Source organism: Lampetra planeri, chromosome 41 (assembly GCF_965212315.1).
Source record: "Lampetra planeri chromosome 41, kcLamPlan1.2.h2, whole genome shotgun sequence".
Lineage (NCBI taxonomy): Eukaryota > Metazoa > Chordata > Hyperoartia > Petromyzontiformes > Petromyzontidae > Lampetra > Lampetra planeri.
This window is the reverse complement of record NC_136147.1, coordinates 6,240,401-6,266,069: the sequence shown is the minus strand read 5'-3', so window position 1 is coordinate 6,266,069 and position 25,669 is coordinate 6,240,401. Positions and strand designations below refer to the sequence as shown.

General features: G+C 46.0%; 1 protein-coding gene across 8 annotated transcripts in view; it reads left to right on the top strand.

The window, feature by feature from the left end:
* Positions 1-25,669, top strand: part of LOC144732126 (ankyrin-2-like) — a 252,711-nt gene that overhangs the window by 83,249 nt on the left and 143,793 nt on the right. The window contains exon 1 of one of the 8 annotated variants that reach the window (XM_078613420.1): positions 10,440-10,610. The exons of the other annotated variants lie outside the window; for them this stretch is intronic. Coding sequence (XP_078469546.1) covers positions 10,608-10,610 — 3 coding nt within the window. The 5' untranslated portion in view covers positions 10,440-10,607. Of the gene's footprint in view, positions 1-10,439; positions 10,611-25,669 lie in introns of those variants that run through there. 8 annotated transcript variants of the gene reach the window in all.

Sequence of the window (25,669 nt, the reverse complement as noted above, 5' to 3'; positions counted from 1 at the left end):
AAACCCTTCGTGGTCAATTAATTTGGGGTCACAACTGGACCATCACGCTGTATATCCGCTTGTACCCAATTGTTGCAGCATTCGCTTCACATGATGTAACTCGCTGACCTGACAGGGCATCTGTGCAAAAGAGCTTTATAGTTCATCGGATTCCTCCCATATAAAATATCAATAAAGATTCTGAATTCTGACATCTCCAGCTGCTCTAACCCCAGTTCCCAGTCTTTCTCAGTTCGCTAAGCAGCGTCTTGTCCCTTTCGTGGTCTCCACACAACACTAACACTCATACTTTTAAGGCATAACATTCCTGCTCTCACCCCTTCTGTCCATCCTTCCCATGTGATTCATTCATTCTTAATTAAGAAACCTCTCAGATGTTTTAATCAATATAAATTGATAACTGCTTCATTGCTGGTCCGTCCAGTTTATCAGACATCGTAGGATACTTTAACCACCCTTTGGCTCCCTACCTGCCTTTACTATTCTGATTGATCGAGTTTGTATTCAACTCTGTGTGTTACACAATGTGTGTTTATATCTTTGAAAAAAAAACATCCATACAATTGAATAATCCAATTAAAATCGGTTCCCTACAATTTCATCCCAGGTGTCCCTCGCCAAAGAAACGTGTCTCAAAAGACCTTCTGCCAGGAATTACATGAGCGGTGTGTAATTTAATGATTTGACTGATTACATCTTGCGAGATGAATATTAAATGTACAAATGGATGGCCTCGTGTCTTTTGCTCCGTTTTTTAACGACAGGGCCATGTCACCCCTGACATCAATGCACTTATTGTATTATGCGATTTGCGCGGAAATATCACTGCTGGTATACAGTTCAGTCGGGAGTGCAAAAGGGACTCTCTGTCATAAGTGATGGTATCCATCCGAACATAAGTGGGATTGTTATGGAATTCAGCCACACATTGCTCTGAGAGATGAATCACCACAACGGATCTTTATCCCACTCTGAGCTGATGACGGAGACGATGGAATGCATTTCAAACAGGGGACTAAGACGGCATGGTGATGATTCCTTCGTGACAAGCAATACAAACGCAATATAAGAGCAAGATAGGAAGGTAAACAAGCCGCTAAAAAGAAATAAATATACGTAAATTATAGACGTATAAATTGCACAAGTACATACATTCCTGGTGATCGTTTTAGAAGTTGTGCTGTAGAGTGAGATGGGTACATTTGAGATGTGGGGTTAGACATTACCTGGGTAGAGCTCGTGAAAAGGCAGTCGTTGTACAGATGTTGCGCTATTGGGTAGTGTGAAACAACTGGGGATAGAGATTGTGTGCAGAGGCAGTGGTGGTAAATGTGGAGCTGTAGCGTATAGTCTTTGAACACTTGGATACTTTTTTATTCGGTGCAATTGTGAACAACAGCCATATCAGACACGAGTACATCGAATCGGTATAATCATTGGTTCACTCCAGCTCAAATACTCAGTCCTACAAGGCGGGTGGTGAAGTCATAAGATGTCCACGTGGTTGGATACACGTGAGTGGAGGCTGAGACGGGAGCCATGGCAAGAGTTTTAATATGATCACAAAGTGGTGCAACGTCATCCATTCGTCAAACGCAGTTGGAATTTATACGGTGCAGTGTCGGTTGACACTTGAAACGTTGCAAAATAAGCAAAGACAAAATCCATCAGTTCTCTCGCGCGCATCGCGTATCGCTACTGCGAGTTAAACAAAATAAGAGCAAATTAAGTTTGCCACTGAGTGCATATATCCCGAACTACTGATATTAAATAACTGTTGACAGTCGCCGCTTCGATTCAGGGCCATCACAGTAAAACGTAAGCGGCAGAGGTGTAGGATCTGACAAACATCATCATCATGGTTTAAAACACACGCACGTGCTTTTACATTCAAGGTCCCCACAATGGTGTGTGGCGTGCTTGGCACAGGCCATGGTGCAATTCAATAAATGGACCCCAGCACCCCCACCTCCCAAGTTACAATAATAACTATTTTTATTTTACTAAGTAAGGCCCATATAGCTCTTTTTCTGAAGCGACCTGGCCACATATGATAGCTCAACGAAGTGGCTTGTATTTTTAGTTTTTTTCGGTAAAGTCACGTAGGTAAAAATAATAATAATAAAATAAATTAAAATTAAAATAACTAAATCACGACGTTTCGGAAGATGGAGGCTTGTGTTACTTCCGAAACGTCGTGATTTAATTTAGTTGTTTTCATTTTAATTTGTTTTATTATGTTTTTTACCTACGTGACTTTACCGAAAAAACCAAAAAGTATGGATCCTTGCAGTCACGAAAACTTCAAATCTAGAAGTGGCTTATCATGTGGAAATTCACAGCAGCCAAATACTCTACACGCGTGTTTCTGAATGCGGAGGGAAAAACCGGAATATTCGGAGAAAAATCCACGCGACCACGGGGAGAACACGGGATCGGACCCACGACCTCTTGTATACAAGGCGAGGGAGTTAACATCTCGCCACCGTGGTGCCGAGTAAAATTAACCGCGCCTCTTCAGAGCGCTGCGCCTGGCTGGGCGCATCTCGCCCACGAGCCCCGGTGCAGTTGCACCGCCTGCACACTAGACAGCTACATTACTGGGCAGAAGCTGCTTCTATTTTGGCGTTTGGCTAACCATCGAACACAGACGGTCACCATGTCACGCGCTTTCAGGTTCGCTTCTGCGGCCGTCTGGACCGCTGTTCCATCCAATATTAGGAAGCCACTGAAGCGATGCACTTTTAAATAAATCTAGGTTGAAATCTAATTTCTGTAGAACTGCTTTTGTCTTTAGTTTGGTGTCCTCCCCCCGCACCTTGGCTTAGCACGGCTGGCTACGTACGGTGTGAAATAAATTCCACATAAATGCACCCATCCCCACTGTCGAGTGAAACTCAAATGTCAACCGAGAGAGTTATAATTTAATCGTTTTTAAAACCTGCAACAGACGATTATGTGGAGCCTTTCATTGAGAGTGGACGCGGGTGGCGTGACTGCCTCCTGCCAGGTGCTGATGGGGTGTGGTAGAGTAGGGCTGTGTGTTCGTCTTTTGTGTGGTCGTGTCTCGTGTCTGAATGTTCGCTTGGTGTTTGTGGTTTGCCATAGGGAGTGGTGGCACAGTGGTTGATGCACCACACAGGGTTCGATTCCCCGGACATTGTTGACATCAGTGGCAGAGTAATATCTGAACCGGTAGTGAGAATAGCATAGATCGACTACGTCTTACACATTCCTGCGGAGGGAGCTGGTAGGAACGTTGGGTTGCTCGGTCAATGGCCAGGGTCAACGGCGGCGTGGTGTATTCCGCAAATATGGCCGACTGTGAGGGCGGGCACAAGCCGGCGTGAGTAGGTTAAACGTTGAGTTTTATAAGGGCACCACGGGGTGACCAGCCCCTCCCCACCCAGCCCCACCCCTCCCACCCCCCACCCAGCTCCACCCTCCCACCCAGCCCCTCCCCACCTTCCCCACCCTCCCCTCCCCACCCAGCCCTTCCCTCCCCACCCAGCCCCTCCCTGCACGACGGACACAATAATCCCCTGTGGGCTGGTGTAACCAGGAGGTTCCTACCAGTATGAGTACCTGATGTGGTGTTTAAACAATAGCATGAGGGAGACAATGATTTCCGGGCACGGTGTTGATCACAACACCCCGTCATGTACTTCGCCGGCCTTAATCATAGGTGCTCACTAGCAGCGCTTGTCCCTATAGTCTATTCAGGCTAGACGGGGGATCTTTGTCTTTGTGTACATGTGTAAAGGTATATCTGCTCCATAGAGATGACAAGCCCTTGCCACATTAGCATCGGCTTGCAATGGTGCTCTGCTGATGTAAATGTAATGGCTCGGAGGTAGAGTTGCATGGTGGGGTGTGTTTGTATTGTGAGATGCGGTATAATCTTTTTTTTCTGTGGCATGCCGCGGTTTTTTTGAAACTCAGTGGCGGTAACCCGTGTGCACACTTTGGCCAACAAAACCCAACCTCCCGATGTAACATGCTGCGGTGGGCCCAATTATAATGATGGGTGGACAACGGCGAGGTGGTGGGGGTGGTGTATTTAAGCCGAGAGACTTGCCGAACCGGTAATCGATTTATGAAACTGACTATCGGAGTGGTACCTGCCTTGTCGTGTTTAACAACGCGATTCTGTGTGTTGCACTTCTTTCGCACCGTACGTAGCCAACCGTGCTAATAGAATGTGCGGGGATCACAACTCCTCCAGCGGGAGTCATCTCGCCATTACAACACGGCAGGCAGCCTCCTCAACGCCCATTTGTCGTCGATCGAGAGGCGAAGGAAATTACCTCGCGAAAAAAAAAACCTCTAGGAGGGCGTTCAGAGCCTCGGGCTTCATCCCATAACGTGTGATGGCACATTTGCAGCATCAGTTTGATGGAGGGGAGAAAGGGGTGGGGTGGGGGGGGAGAGAATAAAGAGTCCATTGAAAACAAATAGATGAGCCAACGGAGTATTCCTCTGATGTAAAGCCACGCCGTGATGTAACAACGGAACAATTTACCTAGTTTTTGTAACAACAACAACATGTATTTGTCACAGCTCCTTATTGTGTTACACTAGAAGCAAAGACACTGCTGTTGAGACGCGCATGTAATCATTAGTGGGAATGGTTTATGCTGAAGAAACAACTTTAATCTATAGATTTATTATTTTATTTCTATTATTATTATTTCTATTATTATTTATTATTTATTTTTTACCTACGTGACTTTACCGAAAAAACCTAAGAGTATGAATCCATGCAGTCACGAAAGCTTCAAATCTAGAAAATAATCTATAGCCCTTTCTCAATCCACTACTGATAGTTAACAGCGTCCTCCACGCCGTGCCGGTCATGGGACCCGTTTGACCATACTTCACCACGCTTGTCGGTGTGGGTTGGTAAAGTGTGTGGGGGCTGGGTGGGGAAGCAGTGCAGGTTCACTCACCATTGATGTTAGCTGGGGCCAGGAATCAAACTCAGGGTGCCGAGTTCAAAGCGTCATATTCTATAGGGAAGTGAGAAAGTGACGTAATTTTTACAAGGCATATGATTCCCCACTAATTTGTCTGATTTCCTGTAGTGTATGCATGATGTACATTGATTCCCGTCTGTGTAATGCCTTCACTATAGGCAGCTGGGAGTGGGCTTCGTTGGTTTGCTATCGGCTTTAGGTTTAATATTCTTTCAAAAAAAAAGGATCCAAAAATGGGGTGAGTCAGAAAAGTGTCACATTTGATTTTGCAGCATTGAAAGCCTACAGCTGCCAGGTCCTGTGTGCCCCCTTCTCCCTTCGGTTCTGGGGGTGCAAAATCATAAAATGACTCTCAGATCTTAAAATCCGACGACAGAACTTGATTCAACGTCATTAAAAATCTACAAATGCATACCTTTTATCGGGCTAGATTGGAAACCGTAATTATTTAACACATCCCCACACCCTTTCAAATCTTGAAAAGGCACAACATTACATGTTTAACTTATTAATTTTAAAATGTAATATTTGGATTTGACACTCTTAAAATTGTCCAATTACAAATTATTCTAAATTGAAAACTAATTTCTTTAGAACTGCTTTTTGTGTTTAGTTCGTTATCCTTCTGCGAAAGAAGTTCAACATACATACATCATCAGCCTGGGTTAAAAAAATATATGAATGTCAAAAGTTCTGCCCCCAAATTTTGTGGGGCTACAATATTTTAAATGAAACGTTTCTAGCTATACGCATGGACTCAACTCCACCCGGGCCAAATTCCAACTTTGTAGTTCGTCTGGGATATTATTAGCACCATTACTGGAGTCACGCCCAGCCGGTTACATATATATTTCATATCTACTAATGTGTTTATGTTTCTGTGAGCATAGAGATCCGTTAATATTTTATGGTCCTTATAGTAGTCTGGATATCTGGTCATCCATCTTATCGTTCCCCTGTGCATTGAATAGTAATTTGTCTTTGCCCCGTCTACTACAGGTTTTTTTTTTAAATACAGTATTGTATATATACACAGCCTACTGATTCATTGGAAAATGACATTTTACTTACGAAAAACGTACGATTATTGGAAAATGTCTGTACAAAATTAGTTTCTCCAACAGGCATGTCACGCATCAGAAATATTAGTGAATTGCATTTTTGTGTCTTCGTTGCATTCAAATAGATTGATAATACTGTACCTCTTTGACGGTTATTATTTTTTATTGACATGCACTTAAATAATAAATGCTAATCATGAAATGGAACCATAGTCTGTGGTTGGACACAATCAAGAGAGATCCTTTTAGCACAATTTTGTGTTTCTCAAAAGACCATTTACATTCACAAGAACACACAACTATAATGGAATTGGCCGAACATCTCCATTTGCAGCACAACGAATCCAAAAGAGCCTTGAGACTCAATGTGGCAGTCTTGAGTAAATGCAAGGCAAAGGTGTCAATATAAACAAGTATAACCCGTAAAAACAAAGTTTTTCACTATAAATCCTTCATATGCGTGGCGGCTAGAGTCCTCTCGTCCTCTGGCTTGAGATGGCTGCCACCTATGGGTCAGATGATTCCATTGCACCATTAAGCAATTGGTAATTAAATATAATATTTTTGTCCTAAAAAGTGTACAATTTTGAAAAAAAATTTTCACGAACATTAATTGTCACGCACAACGAGTCTGTGTGGAAAATGTCAGCTCGATTGGATCACGGGAAGTGGGTTAAAAAACGACCGAAAGATTTGCACGGTCCTAAGCAAGCAAGCAAGTGAACGTAATATAAAGGATTTAAAAAGTGTCATCATCATTAGCCATGGGAAATGCAGTGCTGGATGAACTCCTGCACGTAAGTTGATATATTATTGCTCCATCTCCACGAATGTATTCCATCCTCGAATGGATAACAATCACCGGCCATCATCAAAACGATCAATAATGACTGCCACAGCAGAGGTGATCAGGGGAAGATTGGCCAAATATCTTTGACGTGTTGGTATGTCTCATTGATGTTCGTTGTTTGGTGAAGGGAAAAAAACTGAATTTCTGGATAGCGATGCTGAGGTCGAAAGAAAAAAATGTGCATTGCCCGTGGCTCGCTGAACTGCTCACCCAGGCTGTGGCTCAAACTGGGTTTTCCTGTATATACAGTAGCACCCCAGGTCGTGCATCTACCATTAAGTGGCCAACAAGCACACATGTTTCCGAGCAAAAAAAACACACAACCTACGTATCTATCTGTGTGTGTGTGCTTGCGTGTGTGCGTGTGCATCGTTCCGTGGGTGGTTGGGGACGAGAGGATGTATCAATTGCATAATTTGGGCAATGCGTTTTTGGAGACTTAACCTAAGGGGATGGATTGTAGACCGAAGGAGAGCAGCGTCACCGTGTGGTGAAAGAGATTAAACACACACACACAAGTATGCTCAGGCGAAAGGGGTGAATCTTTGACGCACGCACGCACGTACACACGCACAGACATTCCCATTCAAACAATGACATCTTTGCGCGCGTGTATGTATTGGAAGGGTCGTTTTTACCCATTTCTACAAACTCACAAAACGTGGTTTCTTAGCACGTTCATCTTCTTGGTTCTTTCGGTAAAGTCACGTAGAAGGGAAATAATAAAATAATACAAATAACACATAATAAAATAATAATTGTATTATGTTTTATTTTTATTATTTTAAAACATTTATTTTATTATGTTTTACTTTTATTATTTTATTATTTCCCTTCTACGTGACTTTACCGAAAGAACCAAGAAGATGAATCCCTGCAGTCACGAAAGCTTTAAATCGAAATCTTAGCACGTTGTGTGAGGAGCCGTGTACCGAGTTACATAATGAACATCTTTCACTGCTGGATGAAGGCCTCCCCAAGTCGTATCGGTCATGGAGGTTGCTTTGATTATTTCACCGCGTTGGTCAATGCGGGTTTCACTCACCACTGTTGGCTACGTACAGTGCGAAAGAAGTTCAACATACATGCATACACGTTAGCCATGGCCAGGAATCGAACTCAAGAATCGGGTTTGTAGAAGAATGAGCCAACGCACGGCTGCTTTGCTCCGTGCGATGAGCCCAGTGACCCATGGTTGATTCCTAACCATGACGGGTCTCACAACGCATCGATTAATTGAATATTAAATGTAAGTATAGGTGTTATTTAAAATCATATTTGCTGTATGTTATGGTTACTTGTGACCCTTCCAGCTACTAGAGGCCGCTACATTTAGCACAGTTATATACAAACATAATCCTCTCCTGAATTGTGACAATTTATTTGCCATCCTGTATTTGAAGCTGGCCTGGGCCTTCCCTCGGTTAACTTGGCCTTAAATAAAGGTGACCAAATATGCCCGGTCACCTTTATCAAGCGGGCACGACGCATCAAGGAGTGAACAAACCACTCCTTGATCTACTCTTAGGTTTTTTCGGTAAAGTCATTTAGGTAAAAATAAATAAAAAATAAAAAATAATAAAAATAATAGAAATAAAAGAATAAATCACGACGTTTCGGAGGTAACACAAGTCTCCGTCATCAGGTGGGACCATCACAGCTAAAATTTACTGATGACGGAGACTTGTGTTGCCTCCGAAACGTCGTGATTTATTATTATATTTCTATTATTATTTCTATAATTTGTATTATTTATTATTATTTATTTTTACCTACGTGACTTTACCGAAAAAACCTAAGAGTATGAATCCTTGCAGTCACGAAAGCTTCAAATCTAGAATCACTCCTTGATGTGCCCTGCCAACGCAGTGCCTGTGTGCTGTGCAGGACTTAATAGGTGCTCGCTAACAGAAAATGTATCTGGCGTATGTGTGACGAAATGGAAAATCTGTTTCTCAGTGTGTTTCCATGGACATGTATGAAATCGGCACTGAAAATGATTACGGGTCATAATTACCGCAATAACTTAGTTTTGCTAATTGAACAAAATGCATACGTTTGTGTACACAGATAGAGGAAGCACACATCTTACCGTTTTACTTCCTTCAGCAAACGCATTCTCTCTGGTGTTTCGTGGTTGGAATTGGTTTGAACAAGACAATGTTTGACCAGTTTACCTTTTATTCAAGTCTCAGCAGCAAGGTTCGGAATCGTAATGTATGTATTTTATAGAAAAAAAAACACTTGCATACATTTTTGTTGCTGGCCATATCGATAACAACAATAAATAACCACACCACGCCATTAGGGCCGGTAACAGCCATGCTCTTAACATTGCATCCAGCCAATTTAGATTCACACCAAATTGTTTTTTGTACAAATGGGAGTGGGTTGGTGAGGGTGTGTGTGTGTGTGCTTGTGTGTGTGTGCTTGTGCGTGTGTGCTTGTGCGTGTGTGCTTGTGCGTGTGTGCTTGTGCGTGTGTGCTTGTGCGTGTGTGCTTGTGCGTGTGTGCTTGTGCGTGTGTGCTTGTGCGTGTGTGCTTGTGTGTGTGTGCTTGTGTGTGTGTGTGTGCTTGTGTGTGTGTGTGTGCTTGTGTGTGTGTGCTTGTGTGTGTGTGCTTGTGTGTGTGTGCTTGTGTGTGTGTCACTGTGTGTGTGTTATGGGGAGCGGTCGTGCAGCGGTTAGCGCGCTGCGCTATGAACCCGGCGACCCGGGTTCGATTCCTGCTCACAGCCAACATCAGTGACGATTATTTGAACCGGTACCTGGGCCTCCCCTAGGTCGACTCAACCTCAAATGAGTACCTGGTGCGGTGTGCAAACATCGCCACTGGGGAGACAAAGGCGGTCGGGCGTGGTGCTGGCCACCCACCCTCTCGTGTACCGTGCCGGCCTTCATAGGTGCTCGCTTACAGCACTTGCCCCAACAGTCTGTTAGGTCACCCCTTTACATTGACCTTAAATGAGAACCCGTTGCAATTCGTGAACATCAGCACTGGACGAAGGTGACCGGGTGTGGTACTGACCACAACACTCCTTGATGCTCCGTGGCCGCTTGTTTAATAGGGGGCTCGCTAACAGCATGGCTATACAGGGATGGGAATAGGGGGGGGGGGTCTTTGTGTGTGTGTGTGTTTGGGAGTGTGTGAGTGGTAGAGATATGTTGATGTCAGGGTGGTTGGGTGATGGTGAGGTGCACGGACCAGTGTCTTCATAGGTGCTCACTAACAACACGACACTTGCCCCAATCTCTCTATAGACTATATGGTGGGGGGGGTGTGAGCTTTGTCTTTGTACGTGTGTTTGTGGGTGTGTGGTGGGTGGGTGGGTGATTGTGAGAAGCAAAAATAAAAGGGGGCGGTTCCATCCCCCCACCTCCGGATTTGATTGACATGCTCGCCGGCCAATCCGATGGCGCGGGTGGTACAAAGTGGGCGGAGCTTTGCTAGCGACAGCCCCCCCCATGAGTGTGCCCTGCCCGCCCTGCGTGCTCCGGGTAAAGTGCAAGATCGATCTGTCGAGAGGGAGTCGCTCTCTCTCTCTCTCGCCTCTCTCTCTCTGCTAAGCTCAATCGCTTTGCTCTCTCTCTCGTCCACACACACATACACACACACACGCTCGAACTCACTTGCCGGCGTGTGCTCCGTGCATTCGCCCAAAGGTACAGCAAGCTTTGGTGTCTTGGTCCCGCCAGCAATGCCCTGCACTTGACAGACGGCATGGTGAGTTGTTGTGTGTGAGTACGTGCGAGGGCTTTAGAGAAGGCGAGGAGGGTACAATGAGGGAGAGGCTTGGTGGCGTGTGAGCGTGACTCCCTCCTCCCAGGCTGTTTACTTCCACACAACAGAGGGGGGTTTGTTTGACAGGTGGCATGCTACGTGAGTTGTTGGTTCACCTGCAAGTGCTGAATTGTTGACTAATGTTGTGATGGTGGATGGCGTTGTTGTTGTGGACTGATTTGTTCGCCGTTCGTTGATATCTTCATCCCTTTTCCGTTGTTAATAATCGGAGTAATTTAATACGTGGTTGTTTTCCTTATTCTGCAATCTGCACTGCGTTGCCCCATGTGGGTTTTGGTGCTGGGTGAGGCGGCTGAGTCGTCTGGGAATAACAGTAAGCTCGTTAGCTAATTAGGTTGATGGCTATGTGGCTGCCTGACAAGGTGGCCATTGAGTTAGTGGCTCGCTGGCTTGAGTTGAACAAAGCTGTCACGGCTATCTTCCTTTGCCGTCATTTCCATAAATGCTTCCATCGCTATCGCTCCCTACTCTGAATTCCTCCTTCACTCTACCCCACCCCCCGTTCCCTCCCGCCTCTCATTTGTCTGGTACCTCTGTTGCCTCAAAGTGGCCTGGCTGTCGGGTGTGTAGGCGGTGCAACTGCGCTGGCTTAAATGAGCCAGAGAAATGGGGGGGGGGGGGGAAGAATTGGATAGGGCCCCCCGTATAATTTCTTGCAACAGAACCCATGCCAAACATTCTACACCACTGCTCCCCTGCCCCTTGCCCCCCCACACATTCTCTCTTTCTCTATACAATCCTTCTTACGTAACCTTAAATACAGAGGCTCTTCCTTAAAAGAGCTGAGCCAATGGCCAGTGTCTATAGCAGCGTTCACAGGTTGCGGTAAAATTGGTTTAAAGTAGCACCCACACATCTGTTCGTGGCCTGTGGCTTTCCCATGGTTGGCAGTGTCCACTGATTGCGTTTGGTCCATCGCGAACCGTGATTTATATTTCAGTGAGAAAATGTTGGTGAACACGGAACGATGGCGCTGGGGGGAGAGATAGCAGAGGCTTCAGAGTGAAGCTCTAGTCGCGGGCTTAATTTGTCACGGATTATTCTCTGGGTCGAAAACTTGACGAGTTGCAGACGCAGTCAGTCATAGCGAGAGGTTTACAAGATGTGGTGTGCCGGGTGCGCCAATATATGCAGGTTGCCAACCAGAGAATCTCGACTGAAAATGCACCCCGAATTCAGTAAATCTGCGCGTCCGCGTGTGTAAAATCTATATATACTGTACTGTAATCAAACTGTTGCTGCTTTAGTAGCAGTAACACACAGGTATTGATATAGAATATATAAATTGTGTCCACAGCATGGCATTGTCTTTATTCGGAATAATGTATCCCGCAATATATTTTAGCTCAAAGGGTTATGCTATACTAGCTCGGAGCACACACACACACTTCCATAATAGTGAATGTTTTAAAAAATATACATTTTTTTTATTACCACATAGGATCAGTGGCCTGGTTTTAAATGGCACCTATTGTTATCGGCAGTGAGAATAACAGCCCAGGCCCCAGCCTCTGTCCAATTTCATCTGGGCTTCTCCCCATCACCTCACCTCAATTTACTCTCTCTGGCCCCTAAAATTCCGCCCATCATTCCCTGTTGTAAAAAAAAACTTGTTCAAACTCTCTCTCTCTACATGTGCACGTTCCCACGATTTGAACAGAAGCATGGCATTCAGTCGCAGCTTTGTACATTAAAATTTTGTTGTGTTTCGTATTTACTCACCGTTCTCTCCTTTTGTTGCTCCTGCAAATGAGACGGAGCCCAAGGCTTCTGCGTGACCCTCCTCCATTCTGCCGCTGCTCGGCCGACACCCCCAGAGACAGCGGAGGTCATTAGTGTCAGAGCTGATATTATCAATCTCCACTGCGCTCATACCACCCACATCCGGGCTCCACGGTGCACGGTTTCATTATTAATGGAGGCGTACGACGAAGCCGTCAATTAGTCGATGAACTTCGATTTCTACGCTCGCGTTACACGCATTGGATCACACGCACGAGGGCCAATTGCGTTCGCACGACGTCCGCAAATCGCGTGACGATGTCGCGCATCGGATAATGGGGGAAAGAGAATGGCGAATGAGACAGAACAACCAGTAAACAATGCTACCAATCGGTGTTTGATGCATGAAATAGGTTCACGTGACCCCTTGCAACCACGAGTACAGAGGTTCTGGACCCGTCGCTCACACCTCTGTAGCCCTTTCAGCGAGGTGTGGGAGGCATAAGGCTGCGACATGGATACCGTGCAGGAGAATTATTGAATGTGCATAGGGAATGTCGGCGAAACACTGCCAACAAAACATGCTCATGTGTAGCAAATGAACACTACAATAAGAAAATGGCGTATTAGCACCCTGATGGACATGCGTTTCCCCTGCGTATTGTGGCCTTTGTGTAACAGGGTTTAGTAAATTTCGATTTAAAGCTTTCTTGGCTGCAGGGATGCATATTCTTGATTCTTTCGGTAAAGTCACGTAGAAGGGAAATAATAATAAAGCAATATTGTTAAATATTGTATTATTATTTGATAATTTCCCTTCTACGTGACTTTACCGAAAGAACCAAGAATAGGGTTTAGTAAGTTTGGTGGGATGGGTCCTGGGTCCGAGAGGTCTTAATTGATGGACACCACTGCATGAGTGGCTACAATATTTTCCACAGAAATCCTGATATCAAATTGAGATCTTGATGCTCAGCAATTAATCAAACCACCTCGGTGGAGAAGTGTTGTGAATAGTTATACCTCTAAAGAGATCATGTGCAAACGTGCATCGGAAATCATAAAGGCAGTAATGTTATAAAATTTAAGACAAAACCGAAAATAGTTTGCTTGGAGGGAGAGTTTGACTATGAACCCCCATACATACCACTTGAAGTTAGGTTTAAGTCAGATCTCCAATGTAAATGAACCCGCCCCGACACTGATAACTTTAAAGTTATATCTACATGGCTTTATCCACGTTTTATTAACCTTGGTGTCACACTCCAAGAAAGGAGAATGACTTGGTTCACTAATGATGGGTACTGTACATTGCTAAGTATTTTGTGTGACAATTAAAGCAACGTAGAACCTTAAGTTGAAGCCTGCCCTATGATTAAAACCAAACTCTGGACCATGATATCTGGAAACCCATATTCAATTACGATTTTTTTTCCAAATTTCTAAAGTATGCGCTTAGACTAGACACATTTCACTTCCGTAGTCCCTCTCGAACATCTCCACAATTTACATCACTCACTCGGTTAATTCAACGTCAGAATGTATTATATGTTACAGTAACTTAGTGAAAAGGTTAATCGGCGTTACTGAACGTTCATGAACTTTGTTTCTTAAATGCAATGTCAATAGCCGTATCAGTTGCGCAGGACAGAGCCCTGGGAATGACGTAAGTCAACTCGGCGACATGAAGTCCCCTTGAAGCAGGATTTTTGTTTTCAAGAGCCCCCTTCCCTATGCTGCCGTTTGCATGGCCCTTGAGCTCATTGGCAAGGCACCCTCCAACTTTTCTCCAACTTCAAACCCAGCGATGCTCAGGGTGAGATCTTGCCCCTTGCGTTTCCCATCCTCCATCCTCACGTCCCTGTGACTTGTTTTCCAGGCCGTCCCTATTCCTGCCCAAGACACACCACTTTATATCCGCATCCTGCCCTGGGTGGCTGAGTGGTCGGTGCTCTTGTGACACTTGAGTCGGTTTGATTGGGGTCAATGGCTCAGTTGGTTTGGTCACCAAGTAATGTTTTCACTTGGAAAATTAGCACTGCAGGTGTGCTAAATACTGAACATGAAATACCGGGCATGGGTTGATTTACCTACCGTGCAATGCAATCAGTTGTTAGAATTCAGCCATGAATTCATTCAAGAATTGATGGGGTTTTTGTCTCGCTGGTACCATCTCGTTTGTATTCTCTCTTTCACGTTCCAACTTGTTTGTTCCGTCTTATTCATTAAATGTAGGTAATGGTAAAATTCGCATTTTAACGTCACATCTAGGCTAATGGAGGAAACAAAAATAGTGCACAAACGATGCAGAGAAGACAAGAAACAATACAAATGAGTTTGTAAAAACTAGACAAGAAATTGATTCTAAAATCAAATCCGGGATGCCAATTTGTGACAGACGAATTGCTGGCGTAGTGTGGGGGTGGCGGGGTGTATGATTCGTTGCATGGCTAATGCACTATGAGTGTTTCCAGGCTACAGCGGCTGCTTTGCGAAAGGGATAAACACTTTCATTGGACTGTAATTTTGTTAAGTAAAGGACATTGCATAGTTTAGTAAGAGTAAACATCTCTCGTGTATAATAGACAGGAGTCAGGGGGGGGGGGGCAGTTTCCGTAATTTAAACCGAATCGTATTTCATTGAAAACATGACACAGTTATTTCCTTGGTGTACAACACAATCTGATCTTATAACAGCATCAAAATACGAACTCGATCTGCAGTTTACAAACACGGATGTTTTTTTTACTGTTGCGTAAAGATAGGTTATCCGGTAAGCTGATACTATGCCTCATCAAGCCAGATTACTGTCAACTCTGCGCTGTTATCAGTTTTGGCATTCCTACTGCCACGGCGTTTGCGAGGTTCTAATGTTTGCTGTTGTCATAAACATTCTCCAGCAATTAGTGAATATGAAGCACTTATCCTCCAGATTGACTGGGAGGGCGTTTACCTTTGAGCAGAAACATGTCCCCCTCTGTTCAGTTCAGCCACCATGGCATACGCATGCCAACGAAAGGAAAACATCGCAATCCATATGACGTTTTACCACGTTTACGAGCGAATTGTAAATCCCCGCTATACGGATATATTCATTTTTTAAGTGCAGTAAATTCCGGAGGGATTGTTTTTTTTATTGCAGTCGTAATGGTCATGATTTGTAGGTCTTACTGCAAGCGTGCCCCTTATCTTGAACAGTATCCACCCCTACTTGTTCAGGCTGCTGTGTTGTTCACATAAATCAATCCATTACTCAGAACGTCCTTTATTTATCAAGGTGAGTGCCCATCGAGATTCGTTATCTCTCTCATGCGGAATGACAGTGATGCCACTAGAATGATTATGTCATGACGATTATAATAAGCTGAGGGCAATGATTCATACTGATATCGTCACTGTTGTGATAATTTTCGTGCTGAATGATGTTCCGTTTTAGTTATAATAGTGGTTTACTCCCGTGTATCACGTCAAAGCGTATTTAATGATGCTATCATAATTATCCCCTCTTAATAGTTTTAGTTTTGTTTTACATTCGAGTGTGTTGTAGCGCCTCTAGTGGCTGCAGGGGTCACATGAACATTTGACGACGTCCAAAGAAACAACACCTTCGTTAATAACAATGCCTTCAGAAATAGAATACAATAGCGACGTTTCGGGCAATGGCTCTTCTTTTCCGCGCATAGAGAAGCCAGAGAGGGAGATTCTGAAACTTTGTCAAGGCTCTCTCCTCCTCTAACCCAGCTTAAATATACGCTGCCAAGCTTGGTGGTGTTCATTGGGACGCTGTCTTTCCAATAGCCATGTTCTTCACCTGAGGACGGCTGCTTGCGTTGTGGCCGAAACGTCGTTATAAATTAATTTATTATGTTGAATATTTTATTATTTTATTATTTCCCTTCTACGTGACTTTACCGAAAGAACCAAGAAAATGTATGAGTTTTTTTGTGTGCTTGTGCATCTTCTGCCAACGCAGTATCACCAAAAATGTAATTACATAGAACATAAATTAATAATAATGTATCATCAATCCACTGCCAGACGAGGCTTCCCTAGTGGGTTGTTTGGACCATACTTCACTGTACTCGCCACTGTGAGTTGGTCAGGTCCCAGGACCCGTTCAGTTATCACCCACCACCGATGCTAGCCATTGGAGGGGCATCGAACTAAGTCCATCCTTCCCATATATATCATTTTCGAAATATATTACAAAATAATTGCGTTAAAAAGTACTTAATTTGAAAAATAAATATTTTTTAAATGCAATATTACAGTAATGATTTATTTTAGTTTGGCATTTCAATGCAACTAAGAACCCAATTGGAAATAAATCCACTCCCCACTGCCACTCGTAATAAATAAGCAAATGAACAAATCAAGGTTGCAATTGTAATGTACGGTATTCGAGCGACACAGAAAGGCTTTGGGCATGACGAGACATGTGCTGGGAGGTTTATTACTGGCTCCTACCTAGTAAACACGGAACGTTGGGCCAACGTTGGGCCAACGGTTCCTGCTACATGTGAATGTTGGGCGAACGGTTCCTGCTACATGTGAACGTTGGGCCAACGGTTCCTGCTACATGCGAACGTTGGACCAACGGTTCCAGCTACATGCGAACGTTGGACCAACGGTTCCTGCTACATGCGAACGTTGGACCAACGGTTCCTGCTACATGCGAACGTTGGACCAACGGTTCCTGCTACATGCGAACTTTGGGCCAACGGTTCCTGCTACATGCGAACGTTGGACCAACGGTTCCAGCTACATGTGAACGTTGGACCAACGGTTCCAGCTACATGCGAACGTTGGACCAACGGTTCCTGCTACATGCGAACGTTGGACCAACGGTTCCATTTACATGTGAACGTTGGACCAACGGTTCCAGCTACATGCGAACGTTGGACCAACGGTTCCTGCTACATGCGAACGTTGGACCAACGGTTCCATTTACATGTGAACGTTGGGCCAACAGTTCCAGCTACATGCGAACGTTGGGCCAACAGTTCCTGCTACATGCGAACGTTGGGCCAACGGTTCCAGCTACATATGAACGTTGGACCAACGGTTCCAGCTACATGTGAACATTGGGCCAACGGTTCCTGCTACATGTGAACGTTGGACCAACGGTTCCAGCTACATGCGAACGTTGGACCAACGGTTCCAGCTACATGTGAACGTTGGACCAACGGTTCCAGCTACATGTGAACGTTGGACCAACGGTTCCAGCTACATGTGAACATTGGGCCAACGGTTCCTGCTACATGCGAACGTTGGGCCAACAGTTCCTGCTACATGCGAACGTTGGGCCAACAGTTCCTGCTACATGAGAACGTTGGGCCAACGGTTCCAGCTACATTTCAACGTTGGGCCAACGGTTCCAGCTACATGCGAACGTTGGGCCAACTGTTCCTGCTACATGCGAACGTTGGGCCAACGGTTCCTGCTACATGCGAACGTTGGGCCAACAGTTCCTGCTACATGCGAACGTAGGACCAACGGTTCCAGCTACATGCGAACGTTGGACCAACGGTTCCAGCTACATGCGAACGTTGGGCCAACGGTTCCAGCTACATGCGAACGTTGGGCCAACGGTTCCAGCTACATGCAAATGTTGGACCAACGGTTCCTGCTACATGTGAACGTTGGGCCAACGGTTCTTGCTACATGCAAATGTTGGACTAACGGTTCCAGCTGCATGTGAACGTTGGGCCAACGGTTCCTGCTACATGCAAATGTTGGACCAACGGTTCCTGCTACATCCAAACGTTGGGCCAACGGTTCCAGCTACATGTGAACGTTGGGCCAACGGTTCCAGCTACATGCAAACGTTGGGCCAACGGTTCCAGCTACATGCGAACGTTGGGCCAACGGTTCCAGCTACATGCGAACGTTGGGCCAACGGTTCCTGCTACATGCGAACGTTGGGCCAACGGTTCCAGCTACATGCGAACGTTGGGCCAACGGTTCCAGCTACATGCAAACGTTGGGCCAACGGTTCCAGCTACATGTGAACGTTGGGCCAACGGTTCCAGCTACATGCAAACGTTGGGCCAACGGTTCCAGCTACATGCGAACGTTGGGCCAACGGTTCCAGCTACATGCAAACGTTGGGCCAACGGTTCCAGCTACATGCGAACGTTGGGCCAACGGTTCCTGCTACATGCGAACGTTGGGCCAACGGTTCCAGCTACATGCAAACGTTGGGCCAACGGTTCCAGCTACATGCAAACGTTGGGCCAACGGTTCCAGCTACATGCGAACGTTGGGCCAACGGTTCTTGTTACATGCGAACGTTGGGCCAACGGTTCCTGCTACATGCGAACGTTGGGCCAACGGTTCCTGCTACATGCGAACGTTGGGCCAACGGTTCCTGCTACATGCGAACGTTGGGCCAACGGTTCCTGCTACATGCGAACGTTGGGCCAATGTTTCCAGCTACATGCAAACGTTGGGCCAACGGTTCCAGCTACATGCGAACGTTGGGCCAACGGTTCCTGCTACATGCGAACGCTGGGCCAACGGATCCAGTTACATGCGAATGCTGGGCCAACGGTTCCAGTTACATACGAATGCTGGGCCAACGTTGCATATTTAGTGGGTAAGAGGCCTCCTCCTCTTGTGCTGAGGACGCAAGGCATTTTCATAATCTGTGCTGCACTGTCGAGTTAAACTCATTATTTGGTGATGCTGTTTTACGAAGAAAGGCCATTGCCATGAAACGTCGCCAATTATATAGTTTTATTTGAAGGCCACAGTGTTATTGACGAATGTGTTGAGTGATTTTGTACTGAAGGATAGCACCGTACATCTATTTGCGTACTGGGTGGGAATGTGATTGTGATTAGCGACACGTCGCTGAAATTGGGTGCCAGAATTTTTGGAGAAAGCTCGTGCGTGTGGCGGCATTGGGGCGAATAATACTATTGTAGCGTCATTATCACTGTATTTGTATGAATATTATATGGCTCGACTGTGCAGACCAGTTGGCATGACGACCAATCATGTGTCACTGCGATGGAGAGGTTGTTGGAGGGAACGCCACACTGGAGACCCCATCTGTTTGCCACTGGGAATAGAGGATTTAAATAAAAATAAATAAGGAAATAATAACAAAATTACTATTATTACTGGATGCAACGAAAACAAAAGGAAGGTACAACTAACTGCCTTTGGGCACATTGTAAACGCGTCCTCAAATTGTCACATTCGCCATCGTTTAGAGAGGCTGGGCGTGGCAGCCGTGCACACAAAAACGCTGCTCCCAAAATGTTGAATCCGATCGAAAATTGTCATTTTTGTTGTTTTAGTTCATTGTTCGCGTGACGGACATTGTGGGCGAGTGCGTGACAGTGTAAGTGGTTAGCGCACGGCGCTATGAGCCCCATTCCCGCTCACGACCAATAATAACAGTGGAGAAGAAAACACGTAAGGCTTTCGCGAACAATATTATTCATAATAAACGTTTTTGGGTTTAGATCGCGTTGTTTATAAATGTGTCGTAACTCTCCACCACCCGACACGGCCAATCAGTACAAAAGTGTCACGTTGACAAAAGACAAATCGTTCACTACTTTAGCAAATTGCCCGATGATGCTGGATGTAATTACCAGCGAAACGTCGTACTCAAAAATTGTAAATGTTGTGGGTTCACGCTTCAACACACCGGTGGGCTAAAGTAGTGAACTATTTTGTCTTTTGTCAACGTGACTTTTTTACTGATTGCCGTGTCGGGTGGTGGAGGGTTACGACACATTTATAAATAACGCGATCTAACCCAAAAACCTTTTATTATGAGTAGGTCGACTCAGCTCTAAGAGAGTACAGTAATAACTGGTGCAGTGTGTAATACATAAGCACTGGGGAGACAAAGGCGGCCGGGCGTGGTGTTGGCCACCCACCCCCTCGTGTGCCGTGCCAGCCTTCGTAGGTGGCTGATCACTGATAGCACTTGCCGCAACAAACTTCTAAAGGCTATACCGGGAATCTTTATCTTTGGTTTTGTCGCAAACACCACAGGCGGGAGAGACAAATGCGGCCGCGTGCGAGTGTTGTCTGGCCACACCACCATCGCCTCAACAACAACAACAACCGCCATTCGCCACTAAGTGGCATTGACGTCACCACGACGCTTGTGCCAGGCCATGTGCACCTTGAGGCCACGTGAAGTGTCGAACGCCAACTGGCAGGAGGTCACGGGGCAGACCCAGGTGCCACGGGTCAATTGACCATCGCCTCACATTCCATGCCAACCTCAATGTTGGAATTACTATGTAAAGCCCTTTGCCAATCCACGGATCGTTTGGGGGGTGGGGAGGTTATCTGGTAAGGGGCCATCATCCATTTAGTAGGTACGCAAAAATCTGGCAAAACTTGACCCCTACTCCCCTCCTTGTAGGCACGCAGACTTTTTACACCCCACCCCGACCGAATCCTATAGAACGGCCGATATTTAATCCACGCAGAAACGATCAAGGATGAATAATATTCACGTGTTTAAGCAAACAGTCCACCGGCGGACTATCTAACTAATTTGAAGGCCAATGTAGACAAATTATTATCGATGCTTTACCCCCTCCCCCCGTTTCCTATACGTACATTGTCAGTAGACCCCCCATACTCAAGCGAACACATTTGGGTTACTCCCCCCTCCTCCTCCATCCATGCGTACGTGCTAATGGATGGGCCCCTAAGTGTGGGTTGGTTGAAGGTGGCAGGGCCCAGCACTGACTCCGATATTCTGCTCCGCTGATGGTGCGCAACATCTGAATGGTCTGGAATTGAACTCAGGTCACTGGGTTCAGAGGTCAGTGCGCTGCCACTCTGCCTGCTGAGCAGAGATAGGTGTTTGCTAAGAGCACTTTACTGACAGACCACACTGAACGGAGATTCCGGGCTTTGCGAATGTGATTTTGTATGTATGTGTATGTGTTGGACTTATTTCGCACCGTGCGTGCTAATCGGAAGTGCGGACTTTCAAAGATGACCCAATCTTTTTCGGTGTCATACTCGGACTACTGTGTAGACCACTGACATGAATATTGCACGTGATATGAATTCTATCAATACAAATTTGGACAAGTGCTTTGAGATTACCATCAGACTACGAACCGTTCTTTTGAACGAGTTTTTTTTTTCTTCACTCATATACATTCAATATTTTGGTTAACAAAATTTTTACAATTATGAATTTTTTTATTTATTTAAAGCTTTCGTGACTGCAGGGATTCATATTCTTGGTTCTTTCGGTAAAGTCACGTAGCAGGGAAATAATAAAATAATGTAAATATTGTTTTATATTTTTATTATTTTATTATTATTTTATTACTTCCCTTCTACGTGACTTTACCGAAAGAACCAAGAATATGAACATTTTGTCAGATGTTGCTTTAACGATATTTAGTCGGCCAACGCCCAAATCCCCCCCCCTGCTCCACCCGCCGCCTCCACCACTCCCATTGGTGCTCACAAGGGACTCAAGGCTGCTAACATTTCTACTGTTGCTAGGCAACGCTTCGGTTGCCATGGCGAGGCCAGGATTACGGCCAATCCGCATTAGACATCTGGGAGCCGCTTCTTATCGGTTGCTGAGTGCAGCCCCCCCCCCCATCCCTCTACCCTCCCCCATCCCTCCCCCCATCCCTCCACCCTCCCCCCATCCCTCTACCCCCCCCATTCCCCCTCCCCCATCCCTCCACCCTCCCCCCATCCCTCTACCCCCCCCTCCCACCATTCTACATCCTCTACCCCCCAATGTTCTCCCCCCTCCTGTATGCATCCCCCCCTACCCACTACTGCCTCCCACCGTGACCTCCCCTACCTCCACTTTCCCCGACACATTTCGTATGTGCGCACACACACACGTGCACACACACCCACGCACACACACGTGCGCACACACACGCACACATACACACACGTGCACACACACGCACACGCACACACATACACACACGTGCGCACACACACACATGCGCGCACACCCACGCACAGCATAACACGGACACACACACATGGGGGGGGGACCCTTTGTGTTCCATTGTGAGAGCTGATAACGGTAATGGCAGGTGCACGCGGAATGAAAGAACGCGTGCGAACAGTGGGCGTCGTGAAAACAAAAGACAAAGATGCCCCGTTTAGCCTTAACAGACTGTTGAGGCAAGTGCTGTTAGCGAGCACCTATGAAGGTCCGGCACGGCACACGAGGGGGTGGGTGGCCAGCACCACACCGGCCGCCTTTGTCTCTCCCATTGGCGATGTTTAAACACCGCACCAGCTACTCATTTGAGTCTGAGTCGACCTAGGGGAGGCCCAGGACCAGTTCAGGTAATCCGTTACCGGTGTTGGCCGTGAGCGGAAATCGGACTCTGTTCACCGAGTTTGTAGCGCAGCGCGTTAACCGCTACGCTATCGCTCCCCACAATAACAAAGAGGCCACCAACCCTCTTAACTCCCCCGACAAACCATTTAGCCGTCGAGAAACGGGAATCGATGCTGTCGAATAGCGTTAGCGAGCACCTATTAAGGCCACGTGGCACAAGAGGGTGTGGGGTGGAAATGGCGTAGTGCGTGTTCAGCAGCGGTCGTGTTATTATCACAGAATGTGCGTCTCACAACACGGGACTATTATACTGGTAGGAACCCACTGGTTCCACCAGCCCACAGGGGGTTATTGTGTCCGTCCGTCCGTCGTGCAGGGAGGGGCTGGGTGGGGAGGGTGGGGAGGGGCTGGGTGGGGAGGGTGGGGGCTGGGAGGGGTGGGGTTGGGTGGGGAGGGGCTGGTCACCCCGTGGTGCCCTTATAAAACTAACGTTTAACCTACTCACGCCGGCTTGTGCCCGCCCTCACAGTCGGGCATATTTGCGGAATACACCACGCCACAGTTGACCCTGACCATTGACCGAGCAACCCAACGTTCCTACCAGCTCCCTCCGCAGGAATGTGTTAACATCACTAGCCTTTTGCCCGTCCAAAGACCGGGTGTATTTCAGTGAATCTGAAACTTGCAAGCGAAAAGCAAACCGCGACGTGACATTCATTGCATCAATTCGTGTGCAATTTGTAAGGCCGCGGTGACAGACTTGTTTCATTTAAAGGTTATAATCCCTTGTTCATCATGACGTCCTTTTTACTTCTATATCTCAACTAGCTTGTTTGCCCGTCCTAGGACGGAAGCTGTAATATTTACGAAAAAATTGAGCAGAGTATAATTGTATCTTATGTAAATTTAATGGCAGTGAATCTTGCACGAAAGTATGTCATCAAACACTTCACTGCATTTCACTATATAGGGCTGTATTAATGGCAGTGAATCTGGCACAAAACGAAGTCATAAAACACTTCACTTGATGTCACTGTAGCACTGTATATAACTGACCTTCAATTTGTTAAAATTCACTGCTCTACTCTGATACTTTATTCTCTTCTGCTTTCGGTCGCTGGGGTTGGAATTGGAATACGATACAATATCTGGAAAATCACCGAGAAATGTCTATTTTACCATAATGTAGAAGCATAAATTAGACTTACCTTTTGTCTGAAGTGCTGAAGAAATCAATAAAGACACCAAATCCACTTTGTTGCTGTGTAGAATTATTTATTAGATTCACTTTCAATAAAGAAACGTCAAACTTAAAGCGAATTTGCGAGAAAAAAAAATTTCCGCTCGACCTTCTGCGTGAGTGTAAAAATCCACCCGCTCATGAATATTAATGACGGGGTGGGGGGAGGGTGCGGCATGTGGAGTGACGTCACGCGCGTTACACACAGACATTCTTCGCTCATTATCGTAGTAATACCGGGTCCTCGCTTTAGGCTGAGTTGCCCGAGGAGGAGGAGGTCCAAACTGGTTCCAATTGCGGGTGACCTGCATGTTTGTTCTCGGAATTGAACACGTATTGGTATAATTGCAGCATTGCAAGTATAACAATACAAAGTCCCCCCCCACCACTCCAGTATAACCCTACAGACGGCTGGGGCAAGTGTTGTCAAGGACTATCTATTAAGACTCACACGGCGCACGAGGAAGTGTCGTGAGCAAGCAACACACCCAGCCGCCTTTGTGTTCCCAGTGCTGATATTTACACACGATACCAGGAACTCATTTAAGGCTGAGTTGACACAGGGGTTGTCCAGAACCGGTTGAGATATCACTCGCCACTGCTTTCGGCCATGGGCAGGAATTTAATTCTCAAGTTATTGGGATCGTGGTGCAATGCAATACTAACTGCTATGCTATCACTCCCCACACAGTAAACACTTAAATATGTGCACAAAGACAAATATCCCCCATATAGCTTTTACAGACTTTTGCGATAATTACTGGAAATGAGGATGTATGAAGGCCAGCAAAGCGCACACGAGGGGGTGGGTGGCCAGCACCACACCCGGCCGCCTTTGTCTCCCAAGTGGTGATGTTTACACATCCCACCAGGTACTCATTTGAGGCTGAGTTGACCTCGGGGAAGCCCAGGACCGGTTCGGATAATCTTCACTGGTGTTGGCCGTGAGCATGAATCGAACTCGGGTCGCCAGACTTGTGGCACAGCGCGCTAACCGCTACACATGTGCGCGTACACACAATATGACAACAGCCATCATTTTCTACTATCAGGATCAAAATTTGCAAAATTAGAAAGTTAAAGTACCGTGCATCGCAAATTATAGCAATGATCGCCCTCTACTGGCAGACTAATGCCCGTTTCCAGGCCAAGTGCTGATTTACACTGCCCACAGGGAGAGCTGCTCCTGGGGTGCCCTTTTTAAATTATCTCAGGTTAATTGTAATGTAAAGTGCTCTGAAATGCCCCGGTGTGCAAGGGCGCTAGGTGAAAATAAAACAATCAATAGGTGTCCAGTACATTCATGCCATGTGAAGTGGCAAAGCCGTACTGGCTGTAGATCATGGTACAGCACCAGATGCAGTGGCTTAAATTTTCATTCCACACGTACATACGCACGCACCACGCACCCACACACACAACACCGAAAGAACCAGAGAGTAACACGCATATACACGAGGGCAAATTGACACAGAGGTGTTGCCTTCTCACCCTAGCAAGCTCAGACAGCGCTGCACGTGCTTACCGTTTGCAGATTATAATAAAATAAAGTCTCATTATATGCACGGGTAAGTTACCGGGCACGCGTGCACATGATCCCAATTAAAAGAGATAAAGCGAACAGGACACGACAAACAAAGCGTCACGCAAACAGAGCCTTGGCTGGTCTCGGAGCGACGTCTTTTTCGGGCTTCCGCACTA